The sequence below is a fragment of the Pocillopora damicornis genome, chromosome 8 (genome assembly GCF_964200805.1).
Source record: "Pocillopora damicornis chromosome 8, jaPocDami1.2, whole genome shotgun sequence".
In the NCBI taxonomy this organism is placed as follows: domain Eukaryota; kingdom Metazoa; phylum Cnidaria; class Anthozoa; order Scleractinia; family Pocilloporidae; genus Pocillopora; species Pocillopora damicornis.
Window position 1 is genome coordinate 21,391,604 of NC_142677.1, and position 20,745 is coordinate 21,412,348.

The 20,745-nt window shown below is 37.5% G+C and overlaps 2 protein-coding genes across 2 annotated transcripts; both read right to left on the reverse strand.

Annotated features, from left to right (window-relative positions):
• Positions 1-16: 16 nt before the first annotated feature.
• LOC113668686 (spermine oxidase) lies at positions 17-3,706 on the reverse strand. The gene is made up of 2 exons (XM_027184638.2): positions 3,567-3,706; positions 17-2,485 (listed from the first exon to the last, which is right to left on the reverse strand). The coding sequence occupies exon 2, from the start codon at positions 2,481-2,483 to the stop codon at positions 978-980; it is 1,506 nt and encodes a 501-aa protein (XP_027040439.2). The 5' UTR covers positions 2,484-2,485; positions 3,567-3,706; the 3' UTR covers positions 17-977.
• Positions 3,707-4,277: 571 nt separating this feature from the next.
• On the reverse strand, positions 4,278-19,980 carry LOC113668618 (cullin-5). Its single transcript, XM_027184559.2, has 21 exons — positions 19,770-19,980; positions 18,497-18,596; positions 17,477-17,659; positions 17,248-17,389; positions 16,586-16,731; positions 15,982-16,062; positions 15,249-15,342; positions 14,952-15,082; positions 13,994-14,101; positions 13,549-13,613; positions 12,953-13,100; positions 12,697-12,740; positions 12,111-12,198; positions 11,440-11,560; positions 10,735-10,814; positions 10,464-10,556; positions 9,954-10,069; positions 9,280-9,325; positions 8,711-8,829; positions 8,164-8,287; positions 4,278-5,271 (listed from the first exon to the last, which is right to left on the reverse strand). The coding sequence occupies exons 1-21, from the start codon at positions 19,901-19,903 to the stop codon at positions 5,077-5,079; spliced, it is 2,358 nt and encodes a 785-aa protein (XP_027040360.1). The 5' UTR covers positions 19,904-19,980; the 3' UTR covers positions 4,278-5,076.
• Between the last annotated feature and the right edge of the window lie 765 nt (positions 19,981-20,745).

The following is a 20,745-nucleotide window of genomic DNA, read 5'->3' on the forward strand; positions in this document are numbered from 1 at the left end:
ACTACACAACAGGTTGTATTATACGCAATATTTATTCATACTTTCACCTGTATAAACAGTACACACAATCGGCGCATTTTAATAACTAGGAAAAAGTATTTCGCGGTCTGCTTTGTCTCTCGGCTTGGTATCAGTTTCTATGCACCAATTTTTTTTGATAATACAAAAATTACACCCCATATGATCAGATTTAAAATAACTGCGAATCGTAGCCGTAACATTACCGTCAACGAGGAGGAAAGTAGTCATTGAAATTCCCAGCTGTAATAATATGCGTTCATTTCGTCATCAGTGTGAGAACTTGTCTACGGTAGAACATCTTATCAAATCACCAAGATAAATCTACGCGTCACAAAGAAAAAAAGGAAACTGACGAATCAGGAAGGTCGGATCACTCGCAACAGCCTCGTTAATTTTACGAACTAATATGAAAATTTTATATAGGTTGATGGTAAATATTTCCATCAAAATTAGCTTCATACGCATAAACTATTTAACACTGCTTCCAAGTTAGAAGTTTTCAGATATTTCCATTTCAAAAAAATTTAAACCCTCAGTGATGATTGTCTGCCGTCTAAATAAAATCTGCTCTAGTCCACCCCTGGAGAGGACTCATTAAGTTACCATGGCAATGGTATGGCTGTCCAAAACACAGTTTCAGTTAATTTCAATTTAAATAGACATGAGTTTTTTTTAAAGATGAATTTGGTTCAAGAACCCCCTGAAATGATGGCAAAATTGCAGATCAGAAAAACCTCTCCCAAATATTTTAACTGATCAATAACACAAATTAATATTTACATCAAAATTTCTTCAATCCTTTCTACCTTCTTGATAACAACCATTCCAAACTGCTTTCATCCAAATGTCTGGTGGCAGTTTAATCAAGTCATTTAATTTACAAAAGAGTAATTCTAATTTTGGCACAACAAAGGTAAAAAATAAATTCTTGAACTTAGTAAAGATGAGTGTCAGGCTCAATTCCTTAAGTGGTTCAAAAGCCTCTCAGCTTCCCTTATTCCAGTCAAATAAGCTCCATGAACAGTTCCATAAAACTGACGATGTGTTGCCTCACCTGCAAACATAAGTTGTAAAGCAGAGGCTTCCTTACAACCAGATGACTCCCCAGGGAGGGGTGAGGCCAGAGTATCAAAGTTACTCCCACAAGCTGCTTTAGATAAATATGTATATGATCCCCTTGTCCAAGGATTTGTCCCCCACTGGGTTTTTTCAACATTCACAATGGGTGGCAGTGATTCAAGACAAGTACATTCTTTGATGGCTGCAAGACACTGCTTCTCAAGTTCTTGAGGTGTGGTTTTTTCAATTTCTAATGATTTATTGCCTTGGAACCAAACCTGCAAAACATTAGACCCTGGACGAGTGGTGTACATTGAATAAAGATGATGAGCCCAAGGACAAATTGTTGTTGTTGATTCATGCTTGGGATTTTTCTTCTTGTTCCCAATAAGATGAAGGCTGTACTCATCTGTTGGCCAAAATGGTTTTTCAAATTCAATAAAAATCTTTCCTACACATCCAAAACCAAGATTTCTAATCGCATCTGTTTTGTCAGATGGCAAGGAAGGACAAAACAGTGTAGTGTGCTTTTCCTTCAGGACACCAAGGGAGACAGTTATGATCACATGGTCAGCACAAAATGTTTTACCATTACCACAATGCAATTTGACTGGATAATTTCTTTTTTCAGCATCATCATTAAGTTCACTTGAAGTCCCCCAGTGTATTTTTGTTACCTCATGATTCAAATGGACAAAGCCACTGTTTAATTGTGCTGCCAAAGCCTCAGTTATTCTGTCATAACCATCAGGAAGTGGACAATAAGCTGAACCATCCAGGTAAACATACTCTCCAAAGTCCTCAAGATTTAGGTCATTCAGTGAATTACAACCAACTGAATTGCATTCCCTTTCTTCAAGAAATAGAAACAGGTCGCGTTTTATGTTTTTGATCATAGCAGTGTCAGAGGTACATGAGTCTAGATAAGTTTGAAAACCGTGGGTAATGTAATTCCCTATTGTTCTTTTATCCTTTGTGATGCCTTGGCAGAATGTTTTCATTTTTGTGATATCTTCTGTTTCAGTGATCAACTTTTCAAATACATTCCAAACCTCTGTTAGAATCTGATCATCAATACTCTGTTTAAGCTGAGAAGGATCTAGCTTTGGCTTAGCTCGACTGTCTTCATTAATCCATGCTATCTGTTGATCAACATCTGATTTCTGTAGGTATTTCAGGTCACAAGCGAGGTCAAAGATGGGATTTCCCACAGTTCCATGAATCCATGAAGCACCAAACTCAACTGGGTTATTTCCAACCTTGCCTGTGTGTATTCGCCCACCCAGTCGATCACTTGCCTCCAGGACACACACATCCACTTGCCCTGATTCATGTAACTTACAGGCTGCAGACAGTCCTGCTATCCCTGCTCCAATAACAACTACTTTTGGTTGGTATGACATTGCTGATTGGCAAAAAATAAATGTGTTAGTTTAATTCAAAGAAGAAGACACAACAAAAGCCCAATCTCAGAGAAAAATTAGCAGGAGGTATCAATCAATTCAAAACCATAATTTTAGTGCACAACACCATTTTGGGTTGTGTGATATTTCATACTGCCACTATTTACCATTATTATTATTATTAAATAATTATGATTTCCAGACTTGGAAAACTGAATCAATGCAAACAGATACAACATGTGATGAGTCATGGTCCAAAATGAAACCAAACAGTAAATTCAATAATTCTTGTCCAATTTAATGCTTTTTTCAATCCTGTTGAACAAATCATCGTTTGTACATAATGTTTTAATCCGACTTATAAAAACTTGTTCAGTGGTGCTGTTGTTGTTTTCACATATTATCATCAATCAACTTGATATTAAAATTGTTTTGCAGATATGAGCTGATGAGGGCAATGACGGTGAAGAAAATTAAGAAAAATATAAAAAATTACTTTTTAGACAAGCACTAAAACATATTTCTCTTTTTTTAAAATAAAAATGGTCAGTTACCATACTATAAATTGCAAGAAATAAATTGGATTTTAAATAAATGCCGCCCTAGTAGAAACGCCGCACTCGAATCACGAAAAATTTAATAAACGCCGCGCGTTTAATCGAATAAAAACGGTATACAATAAAAATTTATCAAAAAGAAAGCGAGCTATTTAGGCCCTTTGATAGACTAAAACCATTCTCTTTCACCCACTGATTGCGTTCGTCGAACAAATAATATAAAATGAAGTTTTAAGCTAGTGAATCGATAGAGTAAAGAATTGTAATGTAGGTAAGTAAACATTTTAGTCTAAAAATATCGGAAAATTTTACGATACTACCGACTCTTCAAATTTTTATCAGTGTTATCAGAGCCATAAATTTGTTGATGCGTGAAATAATCGGGGCAAAAATGGCCTTGAAATGATATGCGTGGTATCCATTATCTTCCTTAAGCTGAGGACTACCATTTGATTAATCTCCAAGTTCTTATCCGTCTTTTATCCCCGAAATCATTTATATTGATAGTCAAAAGACGATTCCATACCTTATTCTTCGTTTGCAACTAATTTTTCGAACAAGTAATGGCCCTAACTGTCTCATTTGAGCCAAATTTGTTTTAAAGAAGACGAATCATCTCTATCGTGCCTTTTGGTCACGCTGTAGTCATGCAATGCTGTTATCTCTAGACACAGGTTCCTTCCGTTCAAACAACCACAGGCTCGTTCCCAGGGAACACGCTCGCTTGCAGGAACGGCATAATTTTTTGCGTTTTTCACGGGGTAATCTTTTAAACATTTTTTACATCTTTTATCTTCGTGAAGAAACCACTCCAAGGAATTCTGAGCCGGAAAATGGGGAAAAAAGTTCGTTTATTTGTAACAGACATAGAGACAACCTTTACTCAAGGGGAATTTTCCCCCGAAAGAATTATTTCACTGGATGCTGCTGACACTAACCTCGATGTTCTGTGTGTTACAGCAAATTTGAGTTTTGAGGTAGTCAATCTGCAGCTGCGCAGGGTGTTCCTCGTATTAGGAACCAAAACACTTTTACTTCTACCAATCATCTGTAAGGAATTTACCATAACATTGTTCTCCAAAGGCTCTTGGAAAAAGGTAGTAATATCTTTTCGTGAACCAACATCATCACCTTCATAGTGCCCTTTAAAAATTTATTAATTCTCGAAAGTTGATTAAATAAATGGACACAGACCTCGACTGGTGAAGAAAAAAAAAAAAACACAAAAACAATAACACTGTCAGAAATGTCATTTTATTTTCACAAACTTTGCGAAGATATCTCGCACTCTTAGAAGCTGAGCCTTCGTTTTTGCAGATTGGTCTTCAACTTTCTCTTTTGTGTTTTTGTTCCCTTATTTGTTTGTTTGTTTTTACCTTGATGAACTACAAATCATTTTAGTTCTTTTTTGATTACAGGGAATTAATGAAAATGAAAGTAAAATTCTTTTTGTTAGCCCTTTTTGTTCACGTGTTTGTTTGTTTATTTGTTGTTTACTTATAGTAATTTTTTTTTATCAATGACCCCCTTAGAAGGATAGAAAGATCAGATAATTTCCTCTTTGATCTTATGTTTACAAGACGTTCTGGAAAGCTGAATTTTCTGGAAATTTCTTTCACTCGTTCCTAATTCACAGTAGAAAGGCAATAAGCCATTGCCAGTTTCAATCCCCTTTCATTTCTAAAATGCGGCCAAGAGCAAAATCTAACTCGCGATAATGAATGTTATCTGCATGAAAATAAATTAAATAACACTCTTCTATCAAAGGCTCCACACTTATTCCCGTATTAAAACACGTTCAGCTTCTCATCGGTGGTCTCTTCCTGTATTTTTCCTTGGAAAGGAAATTACGAAAAAAAATGGCCAAAAGTAAGATTTTGGAACAGCCTAACAGCAATCTCATATTAAAACCTGTATTTCTTTTGACCAACGGTCTTTAGCTCAACCGCTGGTCAAGGGGAACGGCGGCCTTGAGCACGGGATGGACTTGAAGCTGGGCAATTTGAAAAAGTTGAAAACGTTTTCTCGTCCCGTGGTTATACCACGTATAAGAAAGTGTTAATGTCCTCCTCATCTCGTCGGAGATACTTGTGGTCTATTAGCCACTCGATCTGTTCCTTTATCATCTTCTTCTGGGGGATGAACATATTCTTAAGAATTTCCACCAATTCCGTCTGAAGAGCGGCGTTCGTTATTCTCTTTCTCATCTTCATTATCTTCACAATCGCTTCCTACAAAACGGAAACAAAGAAAAAATTCAAAAAACAAAATAGAGAAACTCAAAATTCAAGAGTCTTTCAGTAGGAGGATTGCACCAATCTATCCACAACAAATCCTTGCATACTCAAGTTATTTCGAGTGATAACAGGCGAAAAATGTACTGTGTATTTCTCAATTCCTTCCTTCGCCTCTTTCTTCATTTCACCCTCCTTTCCTGCATTTCCATCCGGAGACTGTTCGCTCGCTTCCTCGCTCGTTCCTTGATATCTCCCTTTCATACTCTGTTTCTTCGTTTATCTGATCACTTGTTCGCTCGCGTATTTCTATTATTCACACACACACACACACACACACACACACACACACACACACACACACACACACACACACACACACACACACACACACACACACACACACTCTCAGACATACCCCTCGCTCTATTAAGCCACGTGTAGCTGAACCGTGATCTCAGCCATAAAAAACACTACACAGTTTAACCAAACACTTTTATGTCCACATCGCCACATACTTACACTGTCGAATATAGCCTAACTATGCCACGTGTAGCTGAACCGGGATCTCAGCCATAAAAAACACTACACAGTTTAACCAAACACTTTTATGTCCACATTACCACATACTTACACTGTCGAATATAGCCTAACTATGCCACGTGTAGCTGAACCGTGATCTCAGCCATAAAAAACACTACACAGTTTAACCAAACACTTTATGTCCACATTACCACATACTTACACTGTCGAATATAGTCTAACTATGCCACGTGTAGCTGAACCGTGATCTCAGCCATAAAAAACACTACACAGTTTAACCAAACACTTTATGTCCACATTACCACATACTTACACTGTCGAATATAGTCTAACTATGCCACGTGTAGCTGAACCGTGATCTCAGCCATAAAAAACACTACACAGTTTAACCAAACACTTTATGTCCACATCACCACATACTTACACTGTCGAATATAGTCTAACTATGCCACGTGTAGCTGAACCGTGATCTCAGCCATAAAAAACACTACACAGTTTAACCAAACACTTTATGTCCACATCACCACATACTTACACTGTCGAATATAGCCTAACTATGCCACGTGTAGCTGAACCGTGATCTCAGCCATAAAAAACACTATACAGTTTAACCAAACACTTTTATGTCCACATCGCCACATACTTACACTGTCGAATATAGCCTGACTATGCCACGTGTAGCTGAACCGGGATCTCAGCCATAAAAAACACTACACAGTTTAACCAAACACTTTTATGTCCACATTACCACATACTTACACTGTCGAATATAGCCTAACTATGCCACGTGTAGCTGAACCGTGATCTCAGCCATAAAAAACACTACACAGTTTAACCAAACACTTTATGTCCACATTACCACATACTTACACTGTCGAATATAGTCTAACTATGCCACGTGTAGCTGAACCGTGATCTCAGCCATAAAAAACACTACACAGTTTAACCAAACACTTTATGTCCACATTACCACATACTTACACTGTCGAATATAGTCTAACTATGCCACGTGTAGCTGAACCGTGATCTCAGCCATAAAAAACACTACACAGTTTAACCAAACACTTTATGTCCACATCACCACATACTTACACTGTCGAATATAGTCTAACTATGCCACGTGTAGCTGAACCGTGATCTCAGCCATAAAAAACACTACACAGTTTAACCAAACACTTTATGTCCACATCACCACATACTTACACTGTCGAATATAGTCTAACTATGCCACGTGTAGCTGAACCGTGATCTCAGCCATAAAAAACACTACACAGTTTAACCAAACACTTTTATGTCCACATCGCCACATACTTACACTGTCGAATATAGCCTAACTATGCCACGTGTAGCTGAACCGGGATCTCAGCCATAAAAAACACTACACAGTTTAACCAAACACTTTTATGTCCACATTACCACATACTTACACTGTCGAATATAGCCTAACTATGCCACGTGTAGCTGAACCGGGATCTCAGCCATAAAAAACACTACACAGTTTAACCTAACACTTTATGTCCACATTACCACATACTTACACTGTCGAATATAGTCTAACTATGCCACGTGTAGCTGAACCGTGATCTCAGCCATAAAAAACACTACACAGTTTAACCAAACACTTTATGTCCACATTACCACATACTTACACTGTCGAATATAGTCTAACTATGCCACGTGTAGCTGAACCGTGATCTCAGCCATAAAAAACACTACACAGTTTAACCAAACACTTTATGTCCACATTACCACATACTTACACTGTCGAATATAGTCTAACTATGCCACGTGTAGCTGAACCGTGATCTCAGCCATAAAAAACACTACACAGTTTAACCAAACACTTTATGTCCACATCACCACATACTTACACTGTCGAATATAGCCTAACTATGCCACGTGTAGCTGAACCGTGATCTCAGCCATAAAAAACACTACACAGTTTAACCAAACACTTTATGTCCACATCACCAAATACTTACACTGTCGAATATAGTCTAACTATGCCACGTGTAGCTGAACCGTGATCTCAGCCATAAAAAACACTACACAGTTTAACCAAACACTTTATGTCCACATCACCACATACTTACACTGTCGAATATAGCCTAACTATGCCACGTGTAGCTGAACCGTGATCTCAGCCATAAAAAACACTACACAGTTTAACCAAACACTTTTATGTCCACATCACCACATACTTACACTGTCGAATATAGCCTAACTATGCCACGTGTAGCTGAACCGTGATCTCAGCCATAAAAAACACTACACAGTTTAACCAAACACTTTTATGTCCACATTACCACATACTTACACTGTCGAATATAGTCTAACTATACTTACCTGTATTCTCAGAATTCTTAGAGCCACAATACCATCATTCTCCTCTTGCTTTGCCTTCTCTGTCGAAAGCTGTAAGCGGCCTATGAGATTCACTTTACCTCTTTTCTGGACTTTGCTATTTTTTCTAAAAGAAAAAAAAAATGAATCAGCAATTGTTACTTAGTTGAACATCATTCCTATTCTTAAGGCTTTGGTTTTGTTTAAGGAGCATTGATTGCTAAGAAAGAATTAAATAACTGGCATCACTTTCTTAACCAATCAGCAAAAATAAAAAAAATTGAAACAATCACAACTTGGCAACGTGCATTTCCCGGCGCACACTGCGCTTCACGCCGATGATGAGTGATGACGAGGGAGGTATGGGTCGTGTGGCGTAATGACCCGACCCAAACCTTCCTCGACTTTTCACTGGTCCACCACTATCGTGCTGTTAATTATTTAGCATCGTTTTCCTTACTGAACGTCTGGAACACGCTAACCTTCTGCTTTCATCTCAAGCAAACATTTGACGTGAAATCATGTCAGAATCTTTAACTTTTCAACTTACATTACTGCGAATTCCTGATTAACCCAGAATAACGAACTGTCTGTAAAATCCTTTGGTGACTTGGCTTCCGGTTGACATAAGAGAATTTGTCTCTTGAGCTTGGCGAAAGCAACTAGTGACTGAAAGAAATCAACAGTTTCATCAACGATAAAAATTTCTCAAGAATACGGTACATACAGTTCAGCTTAAAGCGTGACACCAGATTCCAGACGGGGACTAGATGTGCTAGAACACTTCTTAATGTAAGTTTGCACCGGGTATGTTCAACTTTCGGTATTTCAACCCGCCAGTAAATCGATCCCCGGTGGTGTCATAAAAACATGAACAACACATTCCTTAGGTTCCTACAGTACTTCGAGCTCTTCTTGCTGGCTGAAATGAGTTTCGAAATAACGTGAATCTACTGCACATTTTTCAGCGTTACTCAAATTTATACGCCATACAAGGGAGAAAAAACAAACGAGAAAGGATGCAAAAACAAAAAGAGGAACAAAAGATCAAATTTAATGACCTGTAATACAACTTTCCAGAGGACCGTTTTAAAAAACAAAAGAAAAAAATTGACTTACCCAAAGCGTTCGGCGGAGTTCTGAATCTGGAAGTTCAGAAGCGAGCCTTTAAAATTAATGACAGAAACCCAATAAGTTAGAGAGAACTAAAGTACCACGTTTACCGGAGCAGGGATGCAAAATTGAAAGGTGATTGTAACACGCGAGACTCAAGATCAAAGTCTTTTGGTATTGCAGACAAATACGATAGCGCGCAAACTTACTAAAAGGCATATTTTTCTGAGACATTCCACAAATAATTTCAGTGTGTTATTTCGTGAAATTTTCCAGGATTTTCGTATACTTTGCCTGTAACCATATACTTGAGTAGGGTAGAATGGTCACAGAGTGGTTCTTCTTCCTAAAGCACAACGTAACAAGCTCGACCACAGCTTGAACGCGAATATCAAGATCCGCTAAAAGCGCTTTGACCATTAACCCTCTTATACCTAAGAGTGACCAGCATCTACTTTCTCCTTACAATATCTCCCCTGAATCAAACATTAAGGTCACGAGTAAAAAAGAAAATGATCACCCGACACCAACTGACTGAAGCAGCTCTTGATTGTTTAACAGATTCTCCTTGTTAGCACTATAGGAAATGTAAAGAGAACAGTTTGGAGAATCAAGAATATTCGTATTAATGTTAGGGAGTAGAGGGTCAACCTATTGGATCTTACACTTAGAGCAATGACCTTAAGTTCTCGAAGGAAATCTTCTCTTGTGGTCGTTCATTCCAAGCGAAGAGAACAGCCATTTGAAAAGTCGTTACCTCCAGGTCGAATTTTCCTATTTTGTTGGCGAAAGTTATCTGAAGAATAGAACAAACATTTACTTCAGCAACTTGAAAGCTGATTTATATAAACAGAAACGCACCGCTTCAAAAACCGTTGGGTTTTCAACCTTTCCGCAAATCTTTCACTTTTAGTAATTTCGTTAGTCTCTTCCTCGTCTTCAAAGAAGTAGGAAAAAGAAATTAAAAAAAGCAGATATACACTAACGTACTTTAAAACAGATAGTCTTAAACTTGAAACTACTTTCTGCTTTCGCCAAATCCTTTCCTAACGATAGCAGCAAACTTTTCGATTTCTTGTCTTTAAACCGCGGCGGGGGAGGGTACGGCTACACGTAGGCTAAACAAAATATAGCTCGAAGAAAGGATACGAAACATTCAAGAAAAGTTATCAAAAGAAAAATTCACTTACAACTCCGTTAGACATTAAATGATGCCATTGTAATTTTCGACCACTATGGTTCCTCCTATAAAACTCTTCCACTTCCGGAATATAGTCTTCAAGCTGAAAAGTATCAAATACGTCAAACGTTTTCAAGTGTACCATGACAAACAATACCCCATAAGCAATGTTATCTGCAAACAACATTATGGACAACTTCTGCCTGTTACTACTAATTCCTGCACAAAATTTCAACAAAAGATTTTAGTTATTAACAGCGTCAAACAATTTTAAAACTTACGTCCGTCGGGAGAGAAACAGGAATTCTCTCTGAAGCTCTTGACCAAGCACCCGCATTCAGAATCTTAATGTTAACCGAGTCTGAAAGATAAGAAATAAGAAGAATGAAATTACCAAAGGAAGATCACCACCCATCAAATTTTCAAGAGCACAAATTCCTTCTGTGATACGCTACTTCGTCACCAAGCTCTAGTCTAGTATCCATATCAGCGATTAAGTGATGCAGAAGGTAACAATCTCCTGCAAATATCGGTCCCTTCGATACACTCTTTCTGATAAATCATTAGTGAAGAAGACAAAGGTCGCCAAAATATTTTGCTACCCGCCATGGCGACCACATCAGTCACAGCTGGGAGCGCTGCCATTTTTCTCTTTGAAGGAATGTAAAATGGTTTCCGTGTTTACATAGCCTGATGTAAACACTTGGGAGGTTGGGAGAACACGAGATAAGCGTAGGAAACCACGACGCGAAGCGTAGTGGTTTCCAGCTCATATCATCTTATCATTTCTTTTATAAAATAACTAATGAAAGAGGAACGAAAACCGTGTTTACATACGCTCATGTAAAATAGTTTTAGGACCAATCAGAGCGCGCGTACTATTTGAATTATTTTATAAAATACTCTGGTATATGCTATATGGTGTGCTCACAGTTTATACGCTTGACTCAGAGGTAAAAAGCATTTGATGACAAACAGCAATTTACCTGCAATATCGCCCTTGTCTTGGTATTCTTTCTTGAAGCCCTGGTTTAGATCATTGCTGACTTTTATGTCCTGGAACATACGGGCTAGTTTGTTTATATAGTCGGCAGGCATTCCTACATCCTGTTGGAACAGAAAGTTACCAACACCTGTTAACTAACGACACTGCCTGAGATCGAAATCTAGTTACTCAAAATATTCCAGCACTCACGAATTATGTATGATGTAAATCATACAAGACCTGATTCTTAGACGTAAGCTACAATTTAGAGATAGTTTGGATGCACTTGAGAGGTTGCTAAGCACGAAAGAAGCTTAGAGTCGCACGAGGTGATAGCCGAGTGCGACTCCAGCTTGTTGAGTGCTTAGCAAACCTCCCAAGTACATCCAGACCTCGACGGTTGCACGCTGCATGCGAACCATTTATTTCATAACATTGAGACTTTCAGAATCTTTCGTTTAGTGTAGAAAAAAAAAATGAAAACAAAATAACGTCAGCAAGCAATGCACAAGCAAATGGTTCGAGCATGATGGCTAATCAGAGCGCGCGCTTTTGCACAGTTGTGTTTTAATTTAGAGCATTCGAACACTAAGGAACTTAGGCACAAAGTTCTTGTAGCCTGCGAGCAACCTTCCACTTGTGCTGCCACATGAGCTACAAAGCTCGACTTACTCTGAGCCACTCCACCATGTTTTCTTCCATTTCACTGTCTGCTGATGTATCCAGGATCAATCGCCGAGTCAAGTGTGCTTTGTGGTACCTTGAAAGCAAATACAATACATAGATTAATTATAAATCAGCAATGGCACATTTCAAATGTAGATTTGGAGAGTATGAAAACATAGAAGGCCAGGAGAAAACCCTCCAGCAAGCCTACACAGAAAACGCTCGATTTTCCGGCCCACGCGCGGGTGACTCAGACCGGCGTACGAGAAGTAACATACAAGGAAGACTCAGTCCTCGCATGTTTTCTCTCTCGCGAGCGAGTTTATTACGTTTCAGCAGAACGAGGGCGATAACCGACAAAAAACCCAGTCTATGCGCGGAAGAGGATGTGGTACTCGATACCAGGCCACATAAGAGAGAGGGAGAAAGATGCTCTTACCAGTGCGTCATCCAGTCAAAGATAAAGCAGAATAACGAGAACTTGACGGCTTTGGGCTCAAGATTTAAAGATGCGTAATATCTTGAAACAATGCATGTACATCAAAACACATTTTAAAAGTAATAAATAGGCGCATTGGAACTCCTCCCATACCTCATGAAAACATCTTTGTTGATGACGTACTTAAGAACCAACAGCTGGAAAGGAAACAGTAAATGATAAGAACAGAACTTTCTATCTTCGCACTGAACGAGAAAACGTGTTTACAATTCTCCGCTTCTCGCCCTGTTTCTGTTTTCTCACAGAGAAAAAGATTCCTATATCTGATTTTTAAACCGTCCAGCGCGCTAACCCTTAAGTCACCGTTTTATCTACATCACAACACGTACAAAAATCACGGAGAACTTACAACATCTTTCAGCTTTGCTTGGATTTCATCGGACGTTAGCTTTTTGCTGTAGGGCGTTTTCCTAAGCAGCATATCGCAGAAATTGGCCAGCAATTCTGGACATCGAGACTCGGGCTGTGTCTTGACATTCAAACCACCACTTCCACCCCTGGTAAGCAATAAGAATAAGAAGAGAACGAAGTGCAACCTTAACAAAGAAAGGATAGCAAAGGGTTTAATACGTGACACGTGATTAAGCCCAAAGTGACACTTGACTCTTACAGAAAGGAGAGCGTCACTCGTCAATTTATGAACCTACTTGAGGCGAGATTTGCCCCATAAAATATATGTAACCCGTGAAACCCTCAAGATTTCCCTGAAATCTTATACACAAGAAAAATATTTAAGGTTTTTCTCTTAAATACGTGACGCAGGAATATCCTTAAAATTCGTGCCTGGAACGAGATTAGACTCCCCTCCCCTTTCCTTTGTTACCTTCCAAAAAGCTGTGCTCGTAAGATTAATGATAGAGAGCCATTTATAGCTTTTCTCTCGCCGAAGTAACCAAAAGTAAAACGGAGAGCAAACAATAGATAACTTACATCAGGCAGTCTTACCCTTTGTTCTTGTTGGGGAGTTCCAACTTGAAAATTGTACTGTCATTCACAACTGTTTTAAAGGCCTAATATTTGCAATAAATTAACAAAATATGAAAATTTAATTTAACGCTTCACGATCGGTAAAAATGAATTTTGATTTCTCTGGAGTTTGGTCATCACAGTGAAATGTTCTTTCCTACTAAGTTATTTTGCTATAGAAATGTTAAGTACTCTGTCTTAATGTGAATTGGATCGGATTTTTAGCGATGGTGCGGGTAACAACTACATGTAGTCCTTTTTCCAATGTCTCCAAGTCAAATTAGAAGACGAGAAAACCCTTGGAGCAAGAATCAAACCCAGGCCCCAGCTGTGAGAGACAAGCGTTCTCTACTCTGTACCATGGAGAAATTTTGGTCACGCCAAAAGATTTCTTGTGCTGCCACAGTTTTTCCCATTCACAAACCTTATCTCTCGCTGTGAGGAATCGTGGATCATCATTGAAAGCTTCTTTAACCAGTTTACTGAATCTGTTGAACAATGTGAGCAGTTCCTCCACATATTTCTCAGAATCCTGTAAACAAAAACATAATCTATATAAAATGAAAACCATAGGGGATCAACGCTCTTTAACGGATTAGTTTTGGGAATTCAACGGGCTTGCAAAATGCAAGAAGAACAAGGTTTCATCCCAAAATTTAAAAGCTAGAATACGTGTTTAGTTACAGGACAATATTCCGCTCCTCTAAATGAAAAAATTTACCCAGACCATTAATAATGAGGCAGAGACTTCTAAGTGGATGCTGAAGAATGCTACAATCTTCACATCTTATGAACAACATAAAAGACAGCTTCCTTTCAAAAGTTAGGAGGTTAGTAACCAGAATACTATCCATGGAAAAATTTCCAACACTGTTAACTTTCAAGAATAATGAAGAGCAACAGTATTGGTGCAAACAGAAAAACCCTCTTGACAAAATGTTGTATTTTACAATTTAGATCTATTTGCATGAAACAGGATTCAAGCCAGCAACACTAAGCAACTGTTCCAGTTCTATGATCAATTTTCATGTTCTGATAACCTCTTTCATTAGTTTCACCTCCAAATCTATCCCTAGGGTTCTTTAGGTGCAAAAGAATCAGAAAAATCATATCTGGTGTCTCCACCAATAGAACAGCACATGCATGCAATTTTATATATAAATGGTACCATAATTTTATTTGAATAAGCACCATGGACCCTTATCAAATTTTTAACCTTGAGACAGAGTGCTCATTCAAGGTGTTGTTTATTAAATTTGCATCATTTTCAGCAAGTACCAAATTGTCAGAGACAGTGAATTTCCAATACTGGTTGAGGGGGGGTGGTGTGTTATTCAAGGTTGGAGGCTTAATCAAATTAATTACAGTATGCACTCCCTTACAGATGTTATAGTGTCGGCGCAGGCTTTCATATCATCAAGACCTGTAGTGACGATGTAAGACTCTAAATTGGCTATCATAGGATCTACTCCATTTCGTACACGATCCATCAACTGGAACATTAGAAGTAGTTCTGTAAAAAAAAAAAGGATTTTCTTCAATCAAAATATCATCAATTCTACACTTCTTGTGAACTTTTATCATCTGCTGTTGGGCACTTTTCCACAAATATAAAATATTTGACGCATGACATCGCAAAGTTATAAATCTACAACAACAATCACAAATTCACCACTTACTCTCTGTTTCATTTGCAGCAATCATTCCAGGGCACTCAGCCAAAATAGTCTCCTTAAAATTTGCAACCAGAACACACACACATCGCTCCGTAAGCTATAAAGCAATAAATTTCACATACAATTAAGTTACTTCTACATGTAATCAAGTTCCTGACATAAAAAAGTAAATCTTTTCATCAATGACAATAGGAAACAGATGCAAAAAAAGTTAAAGAAAGTGATGAATAAAGCAAATGCAAGACTAAATATGAAATCTGTAAACTAATACCTAGCAAGAATAAGAGGGATGGTAAGTTTTGAGCTTGGTAAAGAAAGAGAGAAAGATGTTTTTTTTTGTCTGGACATGGGACAAACAAAAGATTTTGAGTCCCCATGAGGAATTCTACCTCCGACCTTTGGATTCCATGTTCTGATGCTCTACCACTGAGTTACAGACACTCTGAGGTGAGTGCATGAGGCCCATTACAAAGTTCATATATGACACACATCCTGTATACTGCTACATGTAGGATCAGCAATGTCAATAGCTTTATGATTGCACATAGAATAAGAGATATCTTTCTGAGGCTCAGAGGTAGAGCATTGGAGCACAAAATCAGAAGGTCTGTGGTTTGATTCCTGATGGGAACTCAAAACTTTTTCTTTGTCACATGCTTGTGACAAGACAAAAAACATATTTCTCTCTAATACCTGGCCGTTTTGGAATGTTAGCTTTTGGCAGTATTCTACTTACCACTGCAACTGAGTCACAGCCCTTCCTTGTTTCAAGGTATCGCACAGCTCTCTGCTCTTCTTCTTTCAACTTCATTTCAGCCTTTGTTATTCCATGAAGGAAAAAACATTTGATAAAATTACAGTGTGATCAATGGCTGTATGGCTGTCAGGCAAACTTTGGTTCCCACAGAAGGAAGAGAAATAGCTACAAGTACTCCCCTTGTGGACATGTAGGTCCTTATTGGCATGTACAATGTATTATGTTATCATTTCCTCAAACTCCTAAAAGGCACAAACCTCAAGATAAGTGTGGCAGAAACATTACGATAACTTCTGCAAAAGGGTTGCACCTCAAATCAAGAGTATACTTGGAGGCTGCATTTCATTTTCCTTAGCACAGTCAAGTTTTTTCTCTCTCTCAGGAAAAGTACCAGTTCTTGTGAGACATCCATTATCACTCATACATGAGGCAAAAACAATTATTTAAGATGACAACTGAAGGGTCATTTGCAAATTTAAATGTATAACTACTGCAGTGTAAACACTTTAATAGAACACCAGAGGACCCTAGAGAATCAGAAAAGTTAGAGGCATCATTAGCTGTTAATTTAACAAATCCTTACATATTTCATGTAATTTTGTACTCCATTTTCCTGAAGATATACAGCTGCTTGAGTTTTGTAAAATTCCTCTGTGGCCTCAGAGTATGCCTTCTCGAAATTCTCTCTGTATATTTTCAGCTTGTCCAAAATTTCTGAACTAAGATTAACTGCAAAGACATGAATTTGCAAGAAATGAATTTAACAGTTGAGTATTTATCCCATAATATCACTGAAAATAAAATTTAAATATTAATTGATACAACAAACCTGGCTGACTTACTCACTTACTCACTGGCTATCCAACTTGCTGGCTCACTGGCTTATTTACAGCTAACTCAAAGACTCAATAATAGACTCACTGTCTGATTCACTGTCTGACTCACTGACTACATCATGATAATGCAGAAAGGAATGACAAAGTCATTGTGAGGTAGAAAGGAATAACAAAGACACATTCAAACCATTTGCTAGACACATTAATCTCCCTGATCCCTAATCCCTGACATACTGATGATAATACAATCTGACAGACAGACTAAATGACTTACTAAGTTGACCCACTGACCGATTCACTGCCTCAATGACTCAATGCTCAACTCTAAACGCTGTTATTACATGTATGTATTTGTCATTAACACTAACAATCTTTAAGTTAGTGCATTTAAAGATGACACTTTCCTTACCATATGATTCTCTAACACCAATAACAAGCTGAGAGTCAAAAGCCTCTCCATTCCTCTCTGCATGAACCAACTTCATGGCACTTGACTGCAGTCTTGATTTTATCGTGGAAAATATACCTTCATTCCAACTATCCAACATCAACTACACCAAAAAAAGTATCTCAGTAACCCTACATTTAAAATCAGACCACAATTGTTTCATTCTTTTCACTACAGAAAAATGTTACACCTTCTGGACTGTTATTCCATCAGTGAGAGGTCTTTTGCTTGCTCCTCCACCAGCTTTTCCTTGTAAATTTGACTCCAATGTGCCAAAAGGTTTAGGGAGATAGTTACACTGAGTGAAAAACTTGGACCATTCACCAATGTAGGCTCTCAACAATGTGGAGTCATCTTCATGCTTCAAAACACGCTGAAAGACAAGATTATCAGAAGGATAAAAAAAACAGTTGCATGGAAAAACCTCAACCCACTAAAAAGATTTCACAGTACGTGATAGTGCTGGTTGTTGATCAATTTTAAATGGTGATGGAGAAGTTAGCAATTAGCCCACTGTGTGTGTGTGTTTAAATGCTTGGCAGTTCTGTGAGTTCTGAATTTCTGTCAGAATTAACCCTTTAATCATAAAGATTGACTGGCGTCTTTTTTTCTCCTTCCAATGTCATGAGAGTTAAGGAAATGATCACCAATCAAAGAAACTCTTGATTGTTAAACAAATTCTCCTACTCAGCCTCTTTGAAAATGTATCCACAAAGAACAATATGGGGAATATATATGCTGATGTTAGGGTGTGAGAGGTTCTAAAATATAATTTTGCTATTTTGAATATGTCAGGCTCCCATTCAAACCAGCTTGAAGTTGAACTGGGTTGGCCTGATAATATATATATATATATATATATATATATATATATATATCTTCCTATTACACTCCACAACACTCATCAACCATCGATTCTAATTACTCAAGTTAAATCATTCTAAAAAAAAATACACCTCTTGAAAAAGAATTTTTGGATCTCTATGTTAAACGGATATCTATATCTATGGTAAACCATCATCAAATATTCGCTCTTATTCACATTAAATGGTCATAAAGTGGGTCATTTTCAGTCCCTAAGGTAAAATTCAGGATTAATTGGAATGATGGCTATCCCAAAACAGTGATTCACAAAATACATGTTTATCTGTTGGACATCTAAAGTGACACTGACCTCTCAACCCTCAGGCTGATGAAACACTTATCTTACCTCTTGTACTTGTTTAATAAAGTTGGTGACTTCATCTTTCAAAGCTTTGTAGATTTTCTGGCCCCCCTTTTCATCCCAATTACATATTTTGTGAACATCCCTAAGTGTAACAGAAAAGAGAAGTTAAACAAGAGAAAAATGCATAAACAGCAAAAAGAGAAGTTATACAAACTTTAAATTTTAAGAAAATGTCATTTTGTTGGCAATCGATTTTTCACTGAAAGAAGGAGCAATGGCTTGCACAACTTGACTGTAGCTTAGGCACCTGCGATAGGAGTCATAAGTCTTAAATTTCAAAATTTACCTTGCAGGTGACCTTTCCAAGAGAATTTGAATGATAATGCTTATTTACATTTGATCAGAATTTTTCCATTTTAATGTGGCTTAGTATCATTATGGTTTTATGATCATCACAAAACCAACACCAACTTCTAAAAGGAATCCTTAAAAAGACTTTAAGAATGAAAGATCTAATTTTTATAAATCCATATCCTTGAAGCTGACAAGATCCTTACAAAATAATGTAAAATTGTTGGAAGGTCTAGCAGTTGATCCTGAACCATTACTCCCAAGTGATTGACATATAACTTCTCCTTATATCATCTATATATTATACAGCAAACAGGTAATAAGAAAACAAACTTAACAGGTAAAATTTATCATCTTGATTTAACACCAAATTCTTGTCATTGATTTATGAAAAATTGTGTGAGAGGGAAGAATTACCAATCACAAAATGCCCTTGATGCTATATTCTTTTTTGTTCCTTGAGGATCATTTTAGATCCTTTGTAGAGTTTCGTAATTATCCATAAAGTTCATATTAAACAGGCATCTATATCTCACTGCATATGGAAATAGTACCATGGACAGCTGCAAGAATTGATACCTAAAAATAGTGTTTTTTCGTTAAAAAACTAGAAAATAAATTTTTACGATCGTACGAGCGAAGGAACACAAATTCATGTTCAGGTTAAAAATTTTAGGATTAAAAGGTGTTGTAAGCCTTTTTGAACGTCTCAGTCATTTGTAAAACTCCTTTAGAATCATAAGCGATTCCGCAGCATCAATATGTTTGTCGATCAATTTTGTTGCCAGCCAAAAATTGAGACCATTAAGATAGTGACGAAGAGAAAATTATGAATTCTCTGGTTTAAAAACAATTAGCGGTCTAATTGATTCTTCGAACAAAGATAACTCTGTTACAAAAGATCGCCTTCCAATTGCCATGAAAAACAAAAGTACATGTAACCGTGATATCATTTTCGGCCTACCAAAAGAGATTCTGCCATTCCTGCGTGGTGACGGCTTGTTGTTTCAAGAGTTTATTCACTGTGGGCTTAAGTTCGTGCCATTTGTCCTCAAACTGTACTCCGGGTTTCTTTGAATTCAACAGTAAAGTGGACATTTTGTCGACATTTTCCACCAATCTTGATATTTCGTGACAGATCAAGCTAACAAGACATACCCTTTGAAGATAAACCGCTGACTACTTTAAGGCTCTGACTTTGACTCAAAGAGCTCTGGAAACGAGAGCTATCACTGACACAAATTTTGCAGTTTGTAAAAAGTATTATTATGAACTCTTCTAGGAACTAATACTTTCTTATCAAATAGCAGAAAGCAAACAGAAAAGAGGTGCAATATTTTTCATCTTTTTTTATTTTAAGGGAAGGGAAGGGAGTGGTAGTGCCATGCCATTTCACGATATTATGACCGCGAGTGAAAAATAAGATGCCACTGGGAACGAGTTACAATTTGCACATAAGTTTCAAGACTAATCTTCTTTTGTTCTTGCCCACCTTTGGAGCGCATTCGATGTCTGCAAACAATTTTTTTTTATTAAAATACATTTGTATTGGGCCTATTGGATATACAGTGGGGAATCTCACTAACAGCTGGACGGAATAGCTTGGTGGATACTTCGAAATTCATAGCTAAATGAAATGGAAATGGTCTCACTGCATGCTTAGTCACTTGCTTGGCAACTTTTTGGCAAATTTTAAGATTTTCGGCAACTTTAAGAATTCTCGGCAACTTGTGATTTTTCAGCAATTTTGTTAAGAAACAAAGTGCGAATAAAATCTGCATCTAGTTGAGGGATCTAAACCACAAAAAAACCAACTTTAAGCGCAACCAAGTAAATGAAAAACACCCACTTTTCGGCAACTTTTGGGGAAAAAACAGCAACTCTTCAGCAACGTTTAGACACTTTTATCAGCAACTTTTTAAGATTTTTTGGGCAACTTA